This window comes from Microcaecilia unicolor, chromosome 4 (genome assembly GCF_901765095.1).
Source record: "Microcaecilia unicolor chromosome 4, aMicUni1.1, whole genome shotgun sequence".
NCBI lineage: Eukaryota > Metazoa > Chordata > Amphibia > Gymnophiona > Siphonopidae > Microcaecilia > Microcaecilia unicolor.
The window spans coordinates 73,640,472-73,664,014 of record NC_044034.1 but is presented as its reverse complement, the minus strand read 5'-3'; the positions used below and the strand labels follow the sequence as shown (position 1 = coordinate 73,664,014).

The 23,543-nt window shown below is 41.5% G+C and overlaps 1 protein-coding gene across 1 annotated transcript in view; it reads left to right on the top strand.

The window, feature by feature from the left end:
• FLT1 (fms related tyrosine kinase 1) overlaps positions 1 to 23,543 on the top strand; it is a 317,946-nt gene that overhangs the window by 30,416 nt on the left and 263,987 nt on the right. The window contains 2 exon segments of the mRNA XM_030200343.1: positions 19,500 to 19,596; positions 19,849 to 20,066. Coding sequence (XP_030056203.1) covers positions 19,500 to 19,596; positions 19,849 to 20,066 — 315 coding nt within the window.

The window sequence follows — 23,543 nt, the reverse complement described above, 5'->3', positions numbered from 1 at the left end:
CCCAAGCTCTGTCCGTGTGTATGCTCCCTGCATTTACATGCTATAGGCCAGATTCTGTATATGGTGACAGAAGTTACGTGTGAAAATCAGCACATGTAGCTGATTTGCATGTGCAACTCAACTGCTTAACAAGCCAATCAATGCCAATAATCGGCTGCTAACAACTAATTATGGGTGTTAATTGGCCTTAATTAGTTTTTACATGAAGATCATAATCTAGAATGATCTGCACATAAATCCTAATGCACGTAAAGTTTTGGTGTAGTGGCTAGGGGTGTTCTGGGGACATTCCAAAATTTTACTCTTGTGGATACAGAATTCAGCCGAATCATGTCTTACTGAGGTGCTGGCGTTTATACCTGCTTTTAGTAGGCATAATTGACGGCGCCTAAAGTTAGACGCAGGCTATGCCCTAAGCACTGTTCTATAAAAGGTGGTAATCTTTATAGAATAGCTCTCAGTGTGTACAATTTTCAGTGCTGATTTTTAGGTGCTACTTTCATTCATTCATTCATTTATTATATTTGCTATACCATCTTTGCTAACTGGCAGACCAAGGCAGTGCACAATCTAAAAATCATTTACAATGATTCAAAAGTAATGAAAAGAACTACAATGGTTGAAAGAAAAGAAAATCCAGGCACACAAAGAGCAGACTTTACCCTTTTACTTATGCCACTTATGCATCACAAGCCATGAACATGCCCTGTGCAACACACTGTTAAGCACTCCTGTTGCACTCCTGCTCTGACCACTTGCATGACTTCAGTAAGGCAAGACATTGAACGGGGCATAATTTTGGTGCCCTGGCTTCTCTTGCGCTCAGTGTGGCTACACCGGTTGCACATAGCTAGCTATGACTCTGCCTTACAGAATAGCATGTAATCATTCTGCTAGCGCATTTGCAGTTAATCTACACGTTGGATTAGATTCGTTAAATGGCACCCAAATTTGGGCACCCCCCAAAAAAAAATGTGTACTGAGTGCTGCTATTCTATAAATGGTGCTCCAAATTAGGTGCCATTTATAGAACAGTGTGTAGCACCAGGATCCGTGCCCGAGGACTTACACCAACTGAAACTTGGTATAATTCCTGTTGTATAAATTAGGCGTGGATCCTCCAAATTCTATAATTCTGTGTGGATGTTTAGTAAACACCCCTGACCATACCGTGTCCCTCCTATGGCCATGCCCCCTTTTCAGTTAAGCACTAAGGGGCCCTTTTACTAAGCCGCGGAGGCACCTATGTGTGTCAATTCAGAGTTACCGCCCGGCTATCGTGTGGCCTGTGCGGTAATTTCATTTTCAATGCATGTCAGCTATGTGCACTCGAAAATAATTTTTTATTTTCTGGCACATGGCAGAATCCGGGCGGTAATCATCATTCTACGAGCGTAAATAATTACCGCATGGTTAACATGTGAGACCTTATAGCTAAGTCAATGGGTGGCGGTAAGGTCTCAGACCCCAAAATGGACGCGTGTCATTTTTAATTTTGTCGCACGTCCATTTTTGGTAGAAATTTCAAAAAGGCCTTTTTTAGAGGTGCGCTGAAAAATGGATCTGTGCACACCCAAAGCATGCACCTACACTAGTGCAGCTCATTTTTCAGCACACCTTAGTAAAAGGACCCCTAAAAAATTTACACATGCATCTTTATAGAATAGCTCTTAGCAAGGGGCGCACAAATCCAAATTATTGCCAATTAATGCCAATAGTTGATAGCGCTCGATTATTGGCTTGTTACTCAATTAAATTGTATGTGTAACTTTGTGTGCCATAGAGAGATTCTGGGGGTTAATGTACAGCGCTAGTATTTAAAACATTTATATGCGCAGGGTGCATTAAATATAGGTGTCTAGCTTATAGAATTGCCCCTATAGGGCCAGATTCTATATAGAGCACCTAAAAAAAATCCGCATTGTAAACATTTCCAACTAAGCGTATTCTATAAGCAGTGCCTAGATTTTGGCAGAGTATATAGAATACGCTTAGTTGATACCCCAGTGCCTAAAACTACATGCGTAAATTTTGGAACATTCATTTCCCCACCCATAGGCTCTTTTGATATGCATACATCAGAAATTAGGCACAGTTTATTACAGAATATGCTTAGCGAGTTGTGCGTATAAATTCTTATTATTGCCAATTAGTACTCATTATTGTTTGTTAAGTTCTCAAAGCTGATTAGCTTTTTAAGCCAACTAATTTATGCACATTGTTATAGAATACATTTGGATTTCAGCGTCGAACGCTAGGCACGATATATAGAATCTGGTGGATAGTCTATGCTGAAATTAGCATGTGCTGAACTGAGTCTGAATTGGCAGCAAAGTGTGTGCCCAGCTAATTAAAATTCTAATGTCTCTGAAATAGAAATATGCCACACACACTGACAAACAGACTTTGGAATTAAATTCCCGGGGTGCCTAAAATCTTTAGAATTTTTGTCAGTGATTAGCAGATTGCTATGGCTACAGGGAAGTCCCAAGTTCCCATGACTCAAGACCTGTAGAGCACACTTTGACTTAAGGAAGCAAAAATTTCCCCATTACTCATCCATGGTACTCGTTCTGCTTCAAGATCTGCCACTCCCAATGGCCACGTATGAAAAGTTGCTCCTAGCATTGAAACACATCCATCTAAAACTGACTGAAAGGCTACCTAATGACTTGCTGTAGAACATTTTGATGAGAGAAGAAAAATGCAACTTTGAAGTCAGCCTTTTCTCCCCCTTATGACAGAGGGCAAGGGACGCTTAATTTGCTGGAATGTCTTTTGCGTGACAGAAAAGCAGGTACAAATTAGAATTTTTGCAGTGGATTATTCTAAGGTGACCCATTTTTGGCTGTGCATTTTTAATGCATTTTAATGCTCATAACAATTGATTCAAAGGTTGAATGCTGTAAATAAAAGTTCTAAAAATAAAGCAAATCAACATAGCAGGTCATGAAATTACATTTCTGTGGAATGGCCCTTTGCTAGAAAAGTCAAACACACCAAGAAGTGTTCCCTATGATGGAAGATGCTGTCCGAGGAGTAGGGAAGGGACGCGGGGCAACTGATCCAGGCGGAATAACAAAAACTGAATTGATAAAATCTTTATTACCAATGACTAGATGTAAAAGACTCAATATGTTTTTTGATATTTGGGCAGAGTGGAGGAGTGGCCTAATGGTTAGTGCAGTGGGTTGTGAACCTGGGGAACTGGGTTTGAGTCCTGCTGCTGCCTGATGGTTGGCAGTGGGTCGAGATCCTGGGGAACCAGATTCATTTCTCTATGTGACCCTGGGCAAGTCACTTAACCCTCCAATGACCCAGGTACAGTAGCAATGTACTACTTAGATTGCGAGCCTGCTAGGGACAGACCCAGTACCTGTAAAATGAAACTGTAAACCACTTAGGTCTAAGCAGTATATAAATACTGAAGTGAACTACTACTTATCATTTCTATAGCGCTACAAGGCATACGCAGCGTTGTACACCATACACAAAAAAGACAGTCCCTGCTCAAAGAGCTTACAATCTAGATAAGACAGGCAGACAGACATAACAATTAAGGGTAAGGGAATATAGAGGTGAGGATAAAAAGGACAGGGCAAGTGAGCAGTGGTTAGGAGTCAAAAGCAGCGGTAAAGAGGTGGGCTTTAAGTTTGGACTTGAAAACAGCCAAAGAGGGGGCTAGACGTACAGGCTTGGGAAGTTTATTCCAGGCGTGAGGTGCAGCAAGATAAAAGGAACGGAGTCTGGAATTAGCACTAGAGGAGAAGAGGACAGATAAGTGAACTGAAAATGTAAGTAGCAGTTATTTCAATTTGTATCTAACTTAAAACAAGTTGATAAATGCACATACAGGGGGCACATCCCCAGTATTCTATATCATTGCATGCAAACTTTAGGAATGTTCCTGACCCGCCCATGCAACTCCCATGGCCACACCCCCTTGTGGGTTGTGCGCTATGGGATTTGGGTGGACATTGTTATAAAATAGCACATAGCAAGATGTGCACGCAAATCCAATTAGCACCCAATTATTGGCACTAATTGGCTCATGAGCCAATTTGGTTGGGTGCACATCTTGGATTGGCCCCCAAATATTGACACTCAATTTTGGGTGCCATATATAGAATCTGGGGGACGAAGGGCAACTTTATAAAGGGACAGCTGGAGGATGCCTAATTGAAGCCTAGTCCATAAAGGAAAGTAGGTGTCTACTTCCCTTTACAGCATACTAACGTAGCCTGGTATATATGAGCATATGTGCTTAGATGTGAGCACTGATGCTCACCACAGAGCTGCTGTAAATGCCTGGGTCTAGATTCCAGAAGCACATGTGTAATTTACAGTGTTCTATAAATTATACATGCAAATCTGCAGCCCACGCTCTGTCCTGACCCCATTCATGTGTACACCCACCTGCAAACTATGCGTTATTGCATTTACTCCTGAATTTATAAACTAGGGCGCACAATTAACTACACATGAAAGTTGTAGAATAGTGTTTAACTTAATTTTTTAAGTGGGCGCTAATCGGCTTTAACTGCTAATAATGACCCTTAGGTGCAGTTAATTGGCATCAATTTGCAGTTATGTGTGTAATCTATAAACTAAGGAGCTGATATTCAGATTGCGGGAGTTAGCTGGGCTGGCTCCCAAAGTTGAGCCAGATAATCAATGTCAGACCTCCAGCCAACATGGGCCATGTTTTGCCAGAAGCTGCATCTGGTATGGTCCTCATTCAATCACCCTTCTTCTAAATATTCAAGATGGCCATACATATCCTGACAGAATAGTGCTTAGTCGCCACTTTCATAAGTAAGTATTCTGGGCCTTATTTAATAAAGGTTATGCTCCTAAATTTAGACGCCTAAAATTTATATCCTAAATTTCTGGGGATAATTTATGCTCTAAATTTATGCTCCTAAATTACAAGCGTAATCTATGTTCCTACATACATTTAGGAGCATAAATTACACTCCTAAATTTATGAGGGCAAATTTAGGAGCATAAATTATGCTTATAAATTTAGGAGTGTAAATTTTAAATTTTAGGAGCATAAATTTAGGAGCATAACCTTTATAGTTTAAGGTCCTATGCCCATTTACTCATGCTAGGGCAAAATGCAGGCACTCAGTTATAGAATTGCCCTTCCCAGGTAGAATGAGATATGGACCTGGGTCTCCTTGTGCATATCCCACTGCACTGACCACTAGGGAAATCCAGGGAACTGCTTGCTGTTCTGTTGGGTATGCTCTTAATATCCACAGCTGTCAGACAGCCTGGTGTCTACTTTCTCTTCTTTCGGGGGTAGGAGGGGTCAGTGACCACTGGGGGAATTAAAGAAGATCATGCCTTGATATTTCCAGCAGTCATCTGGTCAGTCAGAGCACCTTTTTGTAACTTGGACCTGATTGAATCAGGCCTAGAAAAAAACATCCTGCTTTTTTTTGCTTTGGACGCTTCTTTCTGTTCACCCTTATCCCCTTGCTATTTGGACAAACTCAGTGAAAAACGTTCCCATTCTGCCTTTTTGAAAATCACAATTTAGGCATTTTCAGCAGATGGACATTTTTCTGGCCTTTTGAAAATGAGGATGGAATTATGAACCTGAGAAGCAAAAATGAACCAAGTGACATAACCGTGGATGTATTAATATCAAAAGCCTTAGTGAAATGCCAAATTTACACTCTAGCTTTATGTAACATGGGGTTATGGAAAGAAGAAAAAACAAAGTTGTAAAATGGGGATTTACTTGTACTGGCGAACATTCCGCCAGTCAGCAATGTAGCTTGGAATTTTGAGAAGGGTTTGGAATGGGAAGCTAAGGAGGGGTTTCCTAGAAAATGGGGGTTTGTGGCAGTTGTGTTGAGCCTGCTGCTTTGTAGGAGAAGGTTGATGTGTGAGTGAGCTCTGAGTGGGAATTGAGAATTGTAGTAAAATTGTAAGAGAAATAGGATTGTCAGGATTGAAATGTGGGAATGAGTATGAAAGAAAGTAGGGTAATAGGGGAAGAATGAAAAGGCAGTCTGTTTGATGTAGAGTGAAGCTGTTTGATGATTGATAAAGGTTAAAGCCTAAAGGTGAAGGGGATTAAATGAGAAAAAGGGAAGAATTACTATAGGTTAGAGGTGAAAAAGGGAAAAAAACATTTCTTTTAGGATTCAAAAGGGAGAAAAGGGAGTCTATTGGAGTTTCTCTTATCCTAAGCATTAAAAGAGATGTGGGTAGAATGTTCACTATCTGAGAGGAGAGAAAGAATCTTGAGCAGAGTGAGTGACAGCAAAGCACTGCAGCGCTTAGAATAGGGAACTGCAGTACAGAATAGGTGTGTAGAAGGGAATATTCAATTAATTTTATTTTAATTAGAGAAGTTGGCGACAGTATTGATACCCTGATTAATGTTCCATGAAGGTTGCTGAAAATTTACAGGAAGAAAGGGTTTTGCTTCCAATTATTTTAATAAAGAGTGAGGTGTAGGAAGAAGAATGGGAGAGAAGAGGAAAATTGATCTGGGCCCCCACGTAAGAAAGTCTACACTGCACACCAACAAAAGGAAACCTGTAACAGCTAAGTGACTTTGGGAAAACAGAGAAAACCCTAAAGGACAAAAAGGGGAAAAGAAAATATACTTACCTGAAAGGTTGAGTACTTCCGGGAAAAAGGGTTGAAGCAAATTCTGAAAAAAAGAATTTGGAAACAAAGAATCAAATTCTTTATAGAATTCGTAATAGGAGTTCTATAATTTTAACAAGTGAAGAAAAAAAAGGTGTAATATTTAAAATCAATACTTATCTGATAGAGATCCAAGGTGGGTTGAATCCTGTGAAAAGAAAATTTATGGGGTTAAAAGAGGTTGATTACATGTTAAACCTACTGCATTTTACCAATTAAAAAGTTAGTTACATTGTTGGGTTAAAATATTCAGAGTAATTAAATTAAATTATTGATTATAACAAACTGTAAATTGTGAAATTGTGTTTTTTTATTCTCAGAAATAGTAAAATCCTGAAATTAGTTTATTTTCCTCTCCACTCCTGGAGTGGGAGATGAGGTTAGTTACTGTTGTCCACTCCTCATTCCTGGGTGCTGGTTTCTAGAAAGTCGCCACAACTACTACCATCAGGCTTGCTGGAATCCAGTTTCATCTTAAATCCCACCCAGACGTGAGGTGGATTAACATTTACATGTTGGATAGGAGGATTCAAGATTGAGTTTGTTGGAAAGCATATTCCAAAGACAGGGAGCAAGACAATTTAGGGGGTCTTTTACTAAAGCTTACCTCGAGTTATCTGAAGCAGGGCCCATAGGAATAAAACGAACCTTGCTGGAGATAACTTGAGCTAAGCTTTAGTAAAAGACCACCTAAGTTGTCTTGCTCCCTGTAAAAGTAAAACATCTCCTAAAAGATTTAAGGGGTCTCTTACTAAAGGTTAGCTCGAGTTATCTGCAACAGGCCCCATTTTATTCCTATAGGTCCTGCTGCAGATAACTCAAGCTAATCTTTAGTAAAAGACCCCCCCCCCCCCTCCTTACAGTGGGTAAGTTCCAGTTGTATCCAAGTGAAGGTTGGCAGCATTAACAAGTTATTCTCAAAAGATCTTAGTGGTCTGTTAGATACTTTTGGTGACAGGAGTATAACCCATAATGGATAACAGAACCTGAATTTATTAGAGATTATTTAGAGATTTATTAGAGATTGGCAGCCAATGCTGGACGCATGGGAATTTCATAATTGAATCTGCAAACTTTAACCAGTCATTTGCTTCTTCTAATTTAGTTTTAGAATTTGTTCCTTATTTCTTTGTCTCATTGCTCCTCGATCTCCTCATTTTAGTGGACTAGATTTCTGGATTAGTATCTTTGCTATATTTCTTTCCTAATTATTTGAGAATTGCTTCCTTCATACCACTCTGTCTTTCTGTGCAAGTATTTTACTTTGTTAATATAATGGATGATTTTAAAACAATAGAATTAGGGGGATTGTTGTCCCATTGCCCACTATGGAAATTTCTTCCAGCTTTCAAATATTTAGTTACAGCCCACAGATGATTATCTTAATTTGAATCTACTCACTCATGGCATGGGGTAGAATTTTACTTAACATATTTTAATTTAGCTTCTTAGTACCTTCGTTGTTAATCCCTTTAGCAAATATGTAAATAAAAAATAATGAATTAATGACTTCTACTCTTTTCCCCTAATTGAAGAACAATATCTGCAACATTGCCTAAAAAGACTTTTATAATTCTGAAAGTGTATACTTGAAAACATTTGTAAGCATATATGAAGATACCTCAGTCAATATTCATCCCATGGCAATCAATGCTTTTTTCAAATGCTGAGACCTAGATATTCAGCACCACTGGCATATGCGGCTACTGGCACAGAACAGCTGCCACAAGATATTTGGGTATTGCTGATATACTTACAAGGGGATGATCAGAAGCAAACGCTGTTAGTGCCATACTAGCACCGGTATTTGCTACTGCCCCATGATCAGAGCCCTCGAGCACATGAAACAACGTGCTCAAGGGCTCTGAACACAACTAGCATGCAAATGCATGCTAAACAGGGCTAAACATATTCATCCCCAATGATCAGTGACCAGAGTGCCAAAGATTGGGTTGCTGGCGTTAGGGTTTGCAGATCATTGAGGAGGAATGGTGAGCCCTGTCCAGCATGCATTTGCATGCTGCCAAGTCCCCATTCCCCCCAACAAGGCAAACCTGCCAGCGACAGGGGGCTGGAGGTCCGTGGACCTCCAGTCCCCCCGATGATCCCTCACCCAGGTTCAGGGAGGGCTGAAGATCTGGTGGGTCTCCAGCCCCCCCTAACTCCCCTCAACATGTGCAACCAATCCCAGATGGCCCAGTGGGTGACCAACCCCCCCCCCCTCCAGTGACAGGGGGGCTGGAGGTCCGCTGGACCACCGGTCCCCCCCGACGATCCCCCCCTAGGTTTAGGGAGTGCTGGAGATCCGGTGGGTCTCCAGCCCCCAACCTCCCAGCAAAGGGTCCCTGGTGGTCCAGTGATCAATATGCCCCCCTCTACCTGCCTACCCACCCCCCTCTCCCTACCCCCTACCTTGTGGGTCGGAGGAGGGAGGTAGCCTGCCTCCCTCCTCTTCCTTTGACGCCACAAAATGGCGGTGCCCAGCCTTGCCCAGTGTATCCTGGTATGCGCTGGGCGGGGCTACACACCATATAAGTGAGTTTCCCTATGAGGAAAGGCTAAAGCGGCTAGAGCTGTTCAGCTTCGAGAAAAGATGGCTGAGGGAAGATATGATAGATGTCTACATAATAATGAGTGGAGTGGAATGGGTAGACATGAATCACTTGTTTACTCTTTCTAAAAATACTAGGACTAAGGGGCACAAAATGAAGCTACAAAGTAGTAATTTTCAAACAAATCGGAGAAAATATTTCTTCACACAATGTGTAATTCATTGCCAGAGAATGTTGTAAAAGCAGTAAGCTTAGTGGGATTTAAAAAAAAGTTTGGATACTTCCTAAAAGAAAAGTCCATAAGCCATTATTAACATGGCCTTGGGGAATCTCCACCATTTATTTCAAGGATAAGCACCATAAAATGTATTCTACTGTTTTGGGATCTTGCCAGGTATTTGTGACCTGGGTTGGCCACTGTTGGAAACCCTTCTTCATCAAGGGTTACCTTGGAAAGCTAATAAAAAAAATGTATTAAGTTAGTCCAATAAAAAGGTATCATCTTATTTTCTTTGTTTTATTTTCTTTTATTTCTATTGATGACATTATGGGAAAAGCCACGTTTCTAGTGCTTTACAAAAAGACCCATAATGGTCCAAGAATTGTAATTCCTCATTGAAAATGAAGCAGGCTGCATGTCACAGATATAGGAAAGCTGATAGTTTGAACTAATTTAATTTTGAAGGAAATAATGTTTGACAGTGAAAAGCACATTGGTTAAGAGGGGTATTAAACGAGCTATCAAAGGTATGCAGATAAAGTGCTCAACAGAACTAGTAATTGTGATGGATAGCTTTATAACACACTGATGACAATTATGAATCCAGAAAATCAATAGGATTTGTATACCCTCTAGTCTATACAGGAGTTTATCACCTCTTCAGTATACGCTGGTGAATGTGTATGAGACATCACCTTTTAATCTGGTATTTCTGAACTGGCTACAAAGAAAACAAAACAGCAGATTTGTTTCTGTTGTATAGAGTCTGCACATAGTCTAGTTGGCTTTTTTTCTTCATAGCACATGAGAATTTTTTTTATCATGTTGAGATGAACACAGATCACAGTGAGAGGAATCATCATATGGGTTATATACTGTACTGTGCATGATAGGGGTGTGCATTTGTCATGGTCTATATAGTCCATTTGGGTGCCTAAAATTTTTTTTGTGCAGCAAATTACTTGTGTATGCATATACTTATGAATTAACACAAGTCTAGGTTCTATATATGGTGCCTGAAGATTCTGAATGGAAAAAAAATACACCTAGGCGTATTCTCTAAACTATGCCTATATTTTATAGATTAGGCTTAAATTTCCATGCAGTATATAGGATACGCCGAGTGTCTTTCCACGTGACCAAATTTAGTCGTGACTATTTTATGCAATGTTTTACTTGGTGTAAATCCCGATGCCTGAATTAGGTGCTGAGTGGATGTATTCTGTAATAATGCACATAGATTTTAGAAATGCCCATGCCCCGCCAATGGCCACACCCTCTTTTCAACTATGCAATTTAGAATTTAAGTGCACCATGTTACAGAATACCCTTAGCGAGTTGTGCATGTAAATCTTAATGTCAAATAACATCCAATTAACAGTGTTGATTAGCTAGTTTACCAATTAAGTTATGCTCATTGTTATAGAATATGCTTCAATTTCCATGTGGAAATTAAAGCGCCATATATAGAATCTTGGGGATAACGTAAAATTAATTTCCATATGCAAAAAAGTTGTAGTACACAATGAAGGCATACAATTAAAATGAATATGCAAACACACACACACAAAAACCACATGAAAGTTGTAAAAACTTTATTTAGAATGAAGACTGCTCAAACTTTTTTGTTGCTGTTGAATGCATCCCTAGTGCACGATACTTCTAATGACAGTATTGCAGAGTTCACATTTCCAGGAAAAGCGCATCACTGGAATGGCATGATAAGAGTAGTTCATTACTTGTGATCCACTGTAATAAGCACTTCCCAGTCTTAACTTTTTGGCCTATATGTTTTAAATATTTTTCAAAGCAGGTCTTGTGTCCTTTCGGACAGATTTATAACAGTAGACTCAACTGCTCAGACAAGTTACAGTACCACCTGATTGTGCTTCATTGAAACAGGAGCAGCCTGCATATCACAGTTTAAACATTGTACTCATTTACAGGAAATGAAGGAGCTGCTAAACTCCATGCTTTATGTGGGCAGTAGATATCTGATTCAGTAGCTTTAATTTATTCTGTTGTTTTCTGAAGAAAAGAAGTTGCAGTGGGGTATCCTTAGGGTCACTGTAAGGGCAGACTGTTGATGGCTGGTTGGTGACAAGGAAAATGATAAATTGATGTGGCCTATTCAACTGTGACCCTTTAAAGATGTAGTGTCAAGTAAAATGCCTGAAAAAGTGGACAAGAAGGCATGAACCCTTTGTAATTCTTGAAGCAAGATTTTTTGTACAGGCTTTCTAAGAGTTTCAAAGCAAAGCCTTGAACCCTTAGGATGAGCTTGATGTGTCCATACTGGAAATTAATCACATCACCGCCACACTTTCATAGTCCTCCTGCCATGACCACCACTGCCACTCTTCCATATTTCCCACCACTGCCTCTGCTGCCACTCTTTCATAATTCTACCGCTTCTGCTCCTCTAGATCCCTTCTACCACCATCATTCCCATACCTTTCTCTCTTCCTCTATTTCCAGAGCCCTCTCTACCATTGTTCTTCTATCATTATGTGCCTGTTCTCTTGTGCCTGTTTTCTGACAAAACCTAAAATTTAACATTTTCCTTGGACCATACGTTTGGCTATTTTAAGGGATCAGCTAACAGGATGCATTGAGGATACAAAAGTGGCTGCTGAAGCAGGAAGAGATTTTGAGGAGTGAACTAGAGAACATGTAGTTTTTTGGTCCATCAAGCCATGCTTAAACCACCCCCAAACTACTCCCCCTTAATCTCTGCATCCCTGTGATCTCCACGTGTACAGAAATAACGGCTTTCATACCCTTCAGTTCTGATATCTGCACCTTGTGCATCAACTTTTCTTTTGTCCAATTGTAGTGATGTTCTGGCAGGCAGTAGGGTAACAAATCTGAAAAGTTCTGCATATTAAGGTGGATCTGTCATATAAAATTATTATATGGAGGTCTCTAGCTATTCTGGATCACCTGCCTGGCCAAACAGCTAAGCTAATGTTTGGCTTCTATGGCAGATCTTTATGTACCAATAAGACCTTTACGATCTCTTAAATAACTAGATGGTTATTCCTCATTTGTCAAGAGCCTGATTAGTCTCTACAACAGATTGTGTATTGGTGTGGCTGACCCCAGAACAATACAATAAGCTACCATTAGCACTGAGAAAGGAAATTTCATTAATGAAATTCAAAAGAATGTTGAAATCTCTTTTTTTAGATTAGCTTTTGAACCCTCTGATTATTATGTCATATAAGTGCTCATTTTCCAAAGAGAAAAATGTCTCAAAAGTTGCCCAAAGTGGTAGATGGACGTTTTTCCTGCCAAAAACATCCAAATCACGATTTTTGAAAAGGCAGAATTGGGATGTTTTTCACTGAGTGCATCCAAATAGCAAGGCAGCACGTTGGAGGCATGCTTTGGGCGGGCTTACAATCTGGATGTTTTTCTGAAATAATAGAACAGAAGTACATTTTTACGTAGACCTGTTTTAGTAACAACTAAGTCTGAAAAGGGTGCCCTAACTGACCCTCTTAATGCCTCAGTGGTCACTGACACCCAAAAGATGCTAAGTGACAGTAGATACCAGGCTCTATGACAGCTTCAGATATTATGGCCAATCCAAAGAAAATAGCAAGCAAGTAGATGGAGTAGCCTAATGGTCAGTGCAGTGGACAGTGAACAACGGGACCCAGGTTCAATTTCTACTTTAACTCTTTCATATATGTACAAATATGAGCCCTCCTGAAACATAGAAATGCCTCCTGTATCTAAATATTTAAGTGACATGCTAACCTGAGGGCTATTGTAGTGGTGGACCTTTAGATACAGTAGGTTTTCACTGTTCTTGGAGGGCTCACCATGCAATATGATGGGTTATAGGTGGGATTTGTACCTGAGTCCCTTTATGTGAAGTCCACCTTATTGACCACTAGGTTGCCCCTCTCACTGCTGGTATATCTGTGTGGCCAGTTCACTGGGAATGCTGCCAGACAGATGTCCCAATTGCTTGTTTTTCAATGTTTTTCCTCAGGATGTTTTTTTCTTTTTTTCGAAAATGGTACCTACAGATGGACGTGTTCACCTGAAAATATCTAACTCAAAGCCATAATTGAACCAGAAATTTAGATGTTTAAACATAAACCTACTAGATATTTTTTATTGCAGCTGCAATCAAATTGGTCCTTGTGTGTTGGAAAGATCTTTTGAGCATGAGAGAAAATGCCTGGCAGAATCAGATTTTCCTATTGAAGAGATAGGAAGTAATAGCAACAGCGAAAAGTGATAGTTTATTTAAGTTTAATCAGCTCTGGGCTCCAATAGTTGAGTAGCTGGCACTGGCAATAAAATGACTTTTGTGCTTTTTCCCATCTTGGGTAGGATGCATGGCTGAAAGTTTGACTAGGGTGTCTGTCTGATACCCTAATGCTGACCCTGATAGGCATGGACATCTCTCCATCTCTCCTTCCTGCTACATTCCTACATATGCACAGATGCTTCTTTCATTCCATACTCCACTCCCTTACTAACCGCATCCTCTCACTCCTGTGCTTTCAGTACTGTGACTCACCCAAGACTGATGAACAGAAAGGTGCACCCATTCATTCACCCTTTCACTGATAAGGAACTATGGACAAACAAATATGCATTCATGCACAAAAGGAGTACAAGATGCAACACAAGCCATGCAGGCATCTATTTTTTGTTTTGTATCCTGGAATTATCAGCTATTTTTAAAGCTCCTCAACTAGGTCGAGTTGGTCTTCTATTTCTCCCCTTGGCACTGACAAGCAATGCTTGAAGCAGATTTGAAGCAAGAAGGCAGAGCTATGAGGGAAAGAGAACTGAATGTACTCAGTTTAGCACATATATGCTATTTTTGTAGTGGCCAGATACTATTAAGCACTAAGGTGGACATATACCCCCAAATTCTGTATAGGTCACCCAAAGTTTAATATGCAATTTTGGGCATGGATCATAATTGGTTAAATTGTTGATTGCAACCAATTGGCCTTAACAAATGCTAATTGACGCCAATTACTGGCTACACGTGGATCTGTGATCTGCACCTATTTTGTAAGCTGCATGCCCAATTCATCTGCTGCGCAACTCCAAAGGGGGTATGGTCAAGGGAAGGGCATGGGCAGGTCAAGGGCATTTCTAGGATTTAGGCAAGGAGTTATAGAATACACATAAATGATTAGAATACTGGCATATATGTACATATGTGTACACAAGAGCAGGGTTATTGATGGGTCTTCCATTACAAAACTCCAATAGTCATAAACTATTGATTAAAAAATATATTTATTATGAATTACCACTGAGATTGACTTGACACGAAGTTGTATTTCAGCATCACCGCCTGCCTCAGGAGTCTGCCAGAGTATGGCCTTCAGCTAATTTTTTTTATTTATTGAAAATACACTGAAGGAGAACAGTGTTATAAGAAACCTTAACAAGAACGCCAAAGCGTCGACTCTGAATCTCAGTGGTGAATTCATAATAAACATATTTTCTATATCAATAATTCATGACTATTGGAGTTTGTATTGGAAGACCCATCGATAATCCTACTCTTTTTCACTTCTCTCGAATTTTAGGTAGTGGATTCCCTGTTCTTCCACCACGGTGGTGTTTTTTTTTCCATATGTATACACATGCATGTGTAGATGCTGATTACATCCTTATATGCCATTCTGTAACTATACTATCTTCAATTGTGTGTAGTTTGAAAGTTCTAGACACCAATCCAGGAGTAGGGTAAACTGGCACTTCCAAATGACACAAGGGAGATGTGATATAACCAATACGTAAGGATTTATTCAACATTATCCAAGTGTTACTATTGATGAATTCCTTAGAAGTGAAGCAACCTTTGTTTCAGGTAGATTGTTGCTTTGCAACCCTTTCCTCCTCATTGCGTTAAGGATTTGAAGAACAGTGTACATCGTTTTCTCAGACTCCCGCCAGCAATGATAGGCGGCAGCGGGAGAGAGTTGGCGGCAGGAGGGGGGTCGAGAGGGTCGTCGGCAGGGGGGGTCCAGGGCCAAATCAGCAGGGGCCCAGACCCCCGTGGCCCCACTTAGCTACGTCACTGGTCTACATGTTTGTGAGGTTTAGGGACTTTCTTCTCCTATTGTGTTTTCCTAAATGTAGGCACCGTCATTTGTACCAATGAAAACGTGGTGCAAATGCCCGCACCTAAATTTACATGCAGAGTACCCATATTCTGTAATTTCATGCATAACTCAAAATCACACCCCTGATCTGCCCCCCGAACACCCATGACCCTCCCATTTCCATGCCCCCTTTTTTGGGCCACTCATAAATTTTAGGCGTGGATCCCGTGTCTAACTTTATATGCATTACTTCCAATTAAATCTAATTAGTACCAATAATTGCTTTTTAAAAAGTCAATTATTGTCACCAATTGGCTTGTTACTCTACTAAATTACATGTAGAAATCAGGGCCATCCCTAAATTTGCAAGGGCAGTTTTTGATGACATATAGTTGAAGGCTTGGTTGGGATACATTGAGGGGCATAATCGAACGGGGCACCCAAGTTTTCCTGAGGATGTCCTCGTAGGACGTCCCGGCGAAGGGACGGGGAAACCCAAATTATCGAAACAAGATGGGCGGCCATCTTTTGTTTCGATAATACGGTCGGGGATGCCCAAATCTCAACATTTAGGTCGACCTTAGAGATGGTCGTCCTTAGAGATGGTCGTCCCCAGTTTTTGGCGATAATGGAAACCGAGGACACCCATCTCAGAAACGACCAAATCCAAGCCATTTGGTCGTGGGAGGAGCCAGCATTCGTAGTGCATTGGTCCCCCTCACATGCCAGGACACCAAACGGGCACCCTAGGGGGCACTGCAGTGGACTTCACAAATTGCTCCTAGGTGCATAGCTCCCTTACCTTGGGTGCTGAGCCCCCCAACCACCCCCAAAACCCACTACCCACAACTGTACAACACTACCATAGCCCTAAGGGGTGAAGGGGAGCACCTACATGTGGGTACAGTGGGTTTCTGGTGGGTTTTGAAGGGCTCACATTTGCCACCACAAGTGTAACAGGTAGGGGGGGTGGGTCTGGGTCCACCTGCCTGAAGTGCACTGAACCCACTAAAACTGCTCTAGCGACCTGCATACTGCTGTCAGGGAGCTGGGTATGACATTTGTGGCTGGCATTGAGGCTGGCAAAAAATATTTTAAAGTTTTTTTTTAGGGTGGGAGGGGGTTAGTGACCACTTGGGGAGTAAGGGGAGGTGATCCCCGATTCCCTCTGGTGGTCATCTGGTCAGTTCGGGCACCTTTTTGAGGCTTGGTCATAAGAAAAAATGGACCACGTAAAGTCGGCCAAGTGCTCGTCAGGGACGCCATTCTTTTTTCCATTATCGGCCAAGGACGCCCATGTTTTCAGCACGCCCCAGTCCCACCTTCACTATGCTTCTGACACCCCCCCCCCCCCCCGGGAACTTTGGTCGTCCCGAAGACGGAAAGCAGTTGAGGGCGCCCAAAATCGGCTTTAGATTATACCAATTTGGGCAACCCTGGGAGAAGGACGCCCATCTCCTGATTTGTGTCAAAAGATGGGCGGCCCATCTCTTTGAAAATGAGCCCAAAAGTATGCGTGACTGTGCTGTCACAGCCTTCAGTTTCAGAGAAAGAAGGTGAAGGGTAGATTCAATGATAAGAGAAGTGTATTTAGTAATCTCTGCTTTGGCAATAGTCATTAACATTTTCATTTCTTAAGGATTTGGGGACATTATCAAGATGTAGTAAAAGGCAGGGTTTACTGCACCTTGATTTACTACAGAAGCCAGCAACTAGTGTATCTCATTGCCACAGGCTGCTGATTCCCATGGTAAATGTATAATGCTGCTTGCAAGCCACCTTGCAAACATTGCCATGCCATGTTCCTAGGGCCATGTTCCTTGGGCTGCTGGGCCACATTTTAAAGGCACCAGCACTCTGATATTATGTGAGTGGCCACAGTATTTCCCCTTGAACATAACCCTCCGGTGAGTCTGAAGTTGTTACAGGTAAAATTGTAGAGACCATTATAAAGAACAAAATTACAGAGCACATGCAAAAGCATGGATTAATTAGACAAAGTCAACATGGATTTAGTCTACTACTACTACTTATCATTTCTTTAGCGCTACTAGACGTGTGCAGCACTGTACACTTGAACATGAAGAAACAGTCCCTGCTCGACAGAGCTTACAATCTAATTAGGACAAACAAACAGGACAAATAAGAGATAAGGGAATTACTCAAGGGAAATCTTGCCTCACCTGTCTACTACTTTTCTTTGAATGGGGTAGGGCAACAAAAATGATAGAGGGGATGCCTATGAAGAAAGGCTAAAGTGGCTACGGCTCTTCAGTTTGGAGAAAAGATGGCTGAGGGGAGATATGACAGAGATCTATAAAATAATGAGTGAACGGGTAGACGTGGAGCGTCTGTTTATGCTTTCCAAAAATACTAGGACTAGGGGACATACGATGAAGCTACAAAGTAGTAAATTTAATATGAATCAGAGAAAATCTTTCTTCATTCAATGTGTAATTCAACTCTGGAATTCATTGCCAGAAAATGTGGGAAAGGCAATTAGCTTAGCAGAGTTTAAAAAAGGTTTGGGCAGCTTCCTAAAAGAAAAGTCCATAAGCCATTATTAAGATGGACTTGGGGAAAATCCACTGCCTGTTTCTAGGATAAGCATCATAAAATGTATTGTACTGTTTTGGGATCTTGCCAAGTACTTGTAACGTGGATTGGCACTGTTGGAAACAGGATACTGGGCTTGATGGACCTTCAGTCTGTCCCAGTATGGCAACGCTTATGTTCTTATGGGTGAATAAACATGTGGATAAAGTGAGCTGGTCAATATTGTGTATCTGGATTTTTGATTTGACCTTATGAACAACTCTTGAGGAAATTAGAAAGTCATGGGATGGGTGGTAGTGTCTCATTATGGATTAAGAACTGGTTAAGAGAGAAAACAGAGAGTAGGGTTAACTGGTCAGTATTCTCAATGGAGAAGGATAGATAGGGATCTGTGCTGGGACTGCTGCTTTTTAACATATTTATAAATGATCTAGAGATGAGAATAACTAGTGAAGTAATTAAATTTGCTGATGACACAACGTTATTCAAAGTTATGTGATGCAAGGTTCCACATTCTGAGTCACCGCCCAGGAAAAGGGATCTAGGTGTCATCGTTGATGATATGTTGAAATCTTCTGCTTAGTGTGCAGCAGCAGCAGCAGCAACAACAGCAGCAGCAGCAGCTAAGAAAGCAAATAGAATGTTAGGAATTATTATGGAAACAATGGAAACCAAAAATGAGAGTGTTATAATGCCTTTATATCGCTCCATGGTGCAACCGCACCTCGATACTGTGTGCAATTCTGGTCGCCGCATCTCATATCAAAGATATAGCATAATTAGAAAAGGCTTTGGGGGAGGTCTGCAGGTGGGGGTGAGAGTGGGGGCCTGTTGGAAAGGGGGGCAATTGGGGTGGGATATGGTCATGGCTGGGGAAAGGGCTCTGGAGGGAGTCCTTGAAAGGGGGGGCTTGATGGGGGAGTTTAACTGTGGAGGACTTGGCTGGGGGCACATGATGGAGGCCTCAAAGGGTATGGGGGACTTGACTTGGGTCTCATTGGGGGGATTGTGCTTGGGGGAGGGGGAATTTTGGCCACAGTGTCAGCTCCTTTAAGAAGTGATCTGGTAATATTTGGCTGTGGCTTGGCAGCCCAATGCTGCTGGTTGATAAAATAACCTTTTGCACATTGCGTGATATGATAATATCATTTACATAGTAATCAGCTGCTCTATATGCATGTCCATGTTTTGTATCGCATGGGGGAGGGGAGAGAGTTTCAGTGTCAGCCAAAAAAGCACTGGCATTTTCTGCCAAAACCTGAACTTGGATTTTGATGACAAATCTGAAACTGAAGCCAAAATTTGGTTGGCCTCTGGTGAGTAGGAGGTATTGCTGATGCAAGGGTTTCCACTTCTAATGTTCTTCTCTCTCTCTCTCTCTCTCTCTCTCTCTCTCTCTCGTCTTAGGATCTAGTTCTGCATCCAAAGTGAAAGCCCCTGAACTGAATGTGAAAGGAAAACAGCACATCATTCAAGCCCATCGGTCATTGCATCTCACGTGCAGGTACTCAAATACGTAGCTGAGCAGAATCATTGCTGTTGTGGCCAGAAACAGGCATGCCTAATTATCTGTTGTAGTGTGACGTGAAACTGGGTTTTCGTTTCTTGGACATTGTTCAAAGTTATTGTTCATCAGATCTTTGTGGAAGGCTAAGAATACATGGATCAGAAATAGCCTATTGAGTAAAGCATGGCAACAAGAGTGGCAGAGCTGGGCTCAAGCCTGATTGTTTTAATGTCTTATTTACATTTGCAGGGGGGAAGCTCTCCATTCATGGTCTTTGCCTGAAGCTGTGAACAAGAAAGTGACCGTGAAGAAATATGCCTGTGGAAGGAATGGGAAACAATTTTGTAGCAGCCTGACCTTGCCCAGAGCTCAGGCAAATGACACCGGATATTATCGTTGCAAATACGCATCTACAAATGCTGCAGAAAAGAAAAAGCGTGAAGCTACAATCTACATATATATTTATGGTAAGATTTATGTATTTTAAACTAGTTGTTTTCTTATATTTCTATAGCACATGTTGGGAGAGGTCTTCCCCTTTATTTTTCTCCTCTTCTTTCTGCAGCTTGTTGTCTGAAAGATGATGCACAGATGTGGTAACAGCGAGTAGCATATCTGGGTTTAAAAAAGGTTTGGATAAGTTCCTGGAATAAAAGTCCATAGTCCAGTAGGTCCCAAACCTGGTCCTGGAGGCATCCCAGATGGTCAGGTTTTCAGTCTATCCACAATGACTATTCATGCAGTGGAGGCAGTGTATGTAAATCTCTCTCATGAATATTCATTGTGGATATCCTGAAAACCTGACTGGTGGGGTACCTCCAGGACCAGGTTTGGAAACCACTATCATCGTCTGTTATTGAGAAGGACATGGGGAAAGCCACTGATTGCCCTGGGATTGGTAGCATGGATTGTTGCTACTAATTGGGTTTCTGCCAGGTACTTGTGACCTGGATTGTCCACTGCTGGAAGCAGGATACTGGGCTAGATGGACCATTGGTCTGACCCAGTATGGATTTGCATGCAATGGAGGCAGTGCATGCAAATCGCTCTCATGAATATTCATTGTGGGTATCCTGACAATCTGACTGGCTGGGATGCCTCTAGGACCAGGTTTGGGAACCACTGCACTAATGGTTATGTTAACGTATGAACTGCAATAAAATATAGAGGGAATGCCCCCAAAAGGTGTCATGTTAAATCTGGGCTTAGTGGGCAGTAAAATTCTGCATTACGATATATTAAGCCTAGGGCCCTGTTTACTGAGCCACACTGTAGGCGTGCTAATGTTTTTAGTGTGTGTGCGTTAACACTAGAGACACCCATAGGAATATATGGGTGTCTCTAGCATTAGTTCGCGCTAAAAATTAGCACACTCTAAAAATGCTAGTGCGTCTTAGGAAACAGGGCCCCAAGATTTTAGCGTACTTTAGTAAAAGGGCCTCTTAGGGGCTCTTTTATAAGGCTGTAATAAGCACTAATGGTTTATGGTTTATTAGATTTAATATACTGCTTTTTGCGAGTGGCATCAAAGCGGTATACAATGGTTAAAAAACATACAGAAGAGATAAGACAAAAGGAGCGTGAAAAAGAGTTACATAAAATTAAAATTAGATTTTAAAAAATTAATAGAATTCATAGAGAACACACTGTTGTTCCGAGAAAGGGACAAGTATACTGCATGGAGTGGTACTATTGAGATGAGTCACAGGCAATTGAAAACAGGTCCTTCAAGGAGGACTTAAATCAGAGTTAGGATGTTTCAAGATGGAGACGTTTAGGAAGAGAGTTCCAAAGGGATGGTGCAAGGTAGAACATTGCAGAAGAGTGAGTAGACTTAAGTGAGCTGAAGACACAGAGGGGAGGAAGTGTCTTTGGTCTTGCAGAGAGTGAAGAATACAGGAAGGGGGTGTAGGGAATTATTAGGGAAGAGAGATAGGATAGACCAATAGAATAAAGTGTTTTGTGGGTTACGGTGAGGACCTTGAATTTTATCCAATGGATAACAGGTAACCAATGATATTGTTTTAAAAGAGAAGAAACATAATCAGTATGTCTAGCATGACAAAGAATTTCAATGGCTAGATTTTGAACCAATTGGAGTTGCTGCAAAAGGGTTTGAGGAAGACCAGCACATATAATATTACAATAATCAAACTTTGAGATCACGAAAGTTAGTAAGATAGTGATTTGTGAGGGATAGTCTAAAAATGGACATATTGAATAAAATTATCTTAAGGCAAAAAACAAGACTTTTACCGGAGGTTCAAAAAAGAGAGCTTGTTGTCAATAATAATTCCAAGACATCTGAATCGAGAAATTAGTTGTAAGGTAGAGCATACTTACCACAAGAAAAAATGGCTTACCGTGGGCCACGCTGAGATATCCTGTGGTCATTGCAGGATGTGCATGCGCTACCCAAGCTCTGAAAAATGAAATTTATTTTAGTGCTGCGGGCAAGTCTGGGGAGGAGAGTGTGTTTGTTCTGCGCTAATGGGCATTGCTGTGCGCTAACTAATTAGCGCAGGTTTAGCGCATGAGTCCCTACCGCTGACAAAGTATGTGGTGGTAGGGTGCTCACGCACCAATGGCCACACGCTAATGGGAAAATTAACACATGGCCATTAATACGGAAAATAGAAAAGTCAGCCATTTTATCCTAGCAGTAAAAATGGCCATAGTGTTCAGGAATGACCTGTGTAAGGGTGCTCTAAGGCCACTTTTTACTGCTGTTTGGTAAAAGGGCCACTTAGTTAGTTAGTTAGTTATGAAATTTATATCCTACATTATCTGAAAATAAGGCAGCATGGTTTCACTAATGTCAGGTCGTGTCAGACGAATCTGACTGTCTTCTTCGACTGGGTGACCAAACAGTTGGATGTGGGTGGGGCGCTTGATGTGGTATACTTGGATTTCAGCAAAGCCTTTGACACGGTTCCGCACAGGCGACTGATAAATAAATTGAGTGCCCTCGGTGTGGGACCTAGAGTAACTGGGTAAAAAATTGGTTGAATGGTAGGAGAAAGAGGGGGGTGGTAAATGGAGCTTGCTCTGAAGAAAAGGATGTCGTCAGTGGAGTACTGCAGGGATCGGTCCTAGGGCTGGCTCTTTTTAACGTCTTTGTGAGCGATATTGCGGAAGCGCTGTCTGGTAAGGTTTGTCTCTTTGCGGGTGATACTAAACTCTGCAACAGGGTAGACACCCTGGAGGGTGTGAATGACATGAGGAAGGACCTAGCGAAGCTAAAGGAATGGACCGATATTTGGCAACTAAGGTTTAATCCCAAAAAATGCAGGGTCATGCACTTGGGTTGCAAAAATCCGAGGGAACGGTACAGTATAGGGGTGAAGTGCTTCAGTGTGCGAAGGACGAGCGGGACTTGGGGGTGATTGTGTCTGATGACCTTAAAGCTTTCAAACAGGTAGAAAAAGCGATGGCCAAAGCCAGAAGGATGCTTGGGTGCATAAAGAGAGGCATGACCAGCAGGAAAAAGGAGGTGATAGTGCCGTTGTATAAGTCTCTGGTGAGGCCTCATTTGGAGTACTGCGTGCAGTTCTGGAGACTGCACCTACGGAAAGATATAAACAGGATGGAGTCAGTCCAGAGGGCGACTATGAAATTAATAAGGGAAATGGGACTTGATATACTGCCTTTCTAAAGTTTTTGCAACTACATTCAAAGCAGTTTACATATATTCAGGTACTTATTTTGTACCAGGGGCAATGGAGGGTTAAGTGACTTGCCCAGAGTCACAAGGAGCTGTAGTGGGAATTAAACTCAGTTTCCCAGGATCAAAGTCCACTGCACTAACCACTAGGCTACTCCTCCACTCCAGTAAGTGGTCTTGAATGCAAAAATTATAGGGACAGGCTTATGAACCTCAACATGTATACGCTGGAAGAGAGGAGACATGATAGAAACGTTTAAATATCTCAAGGGCATTTATG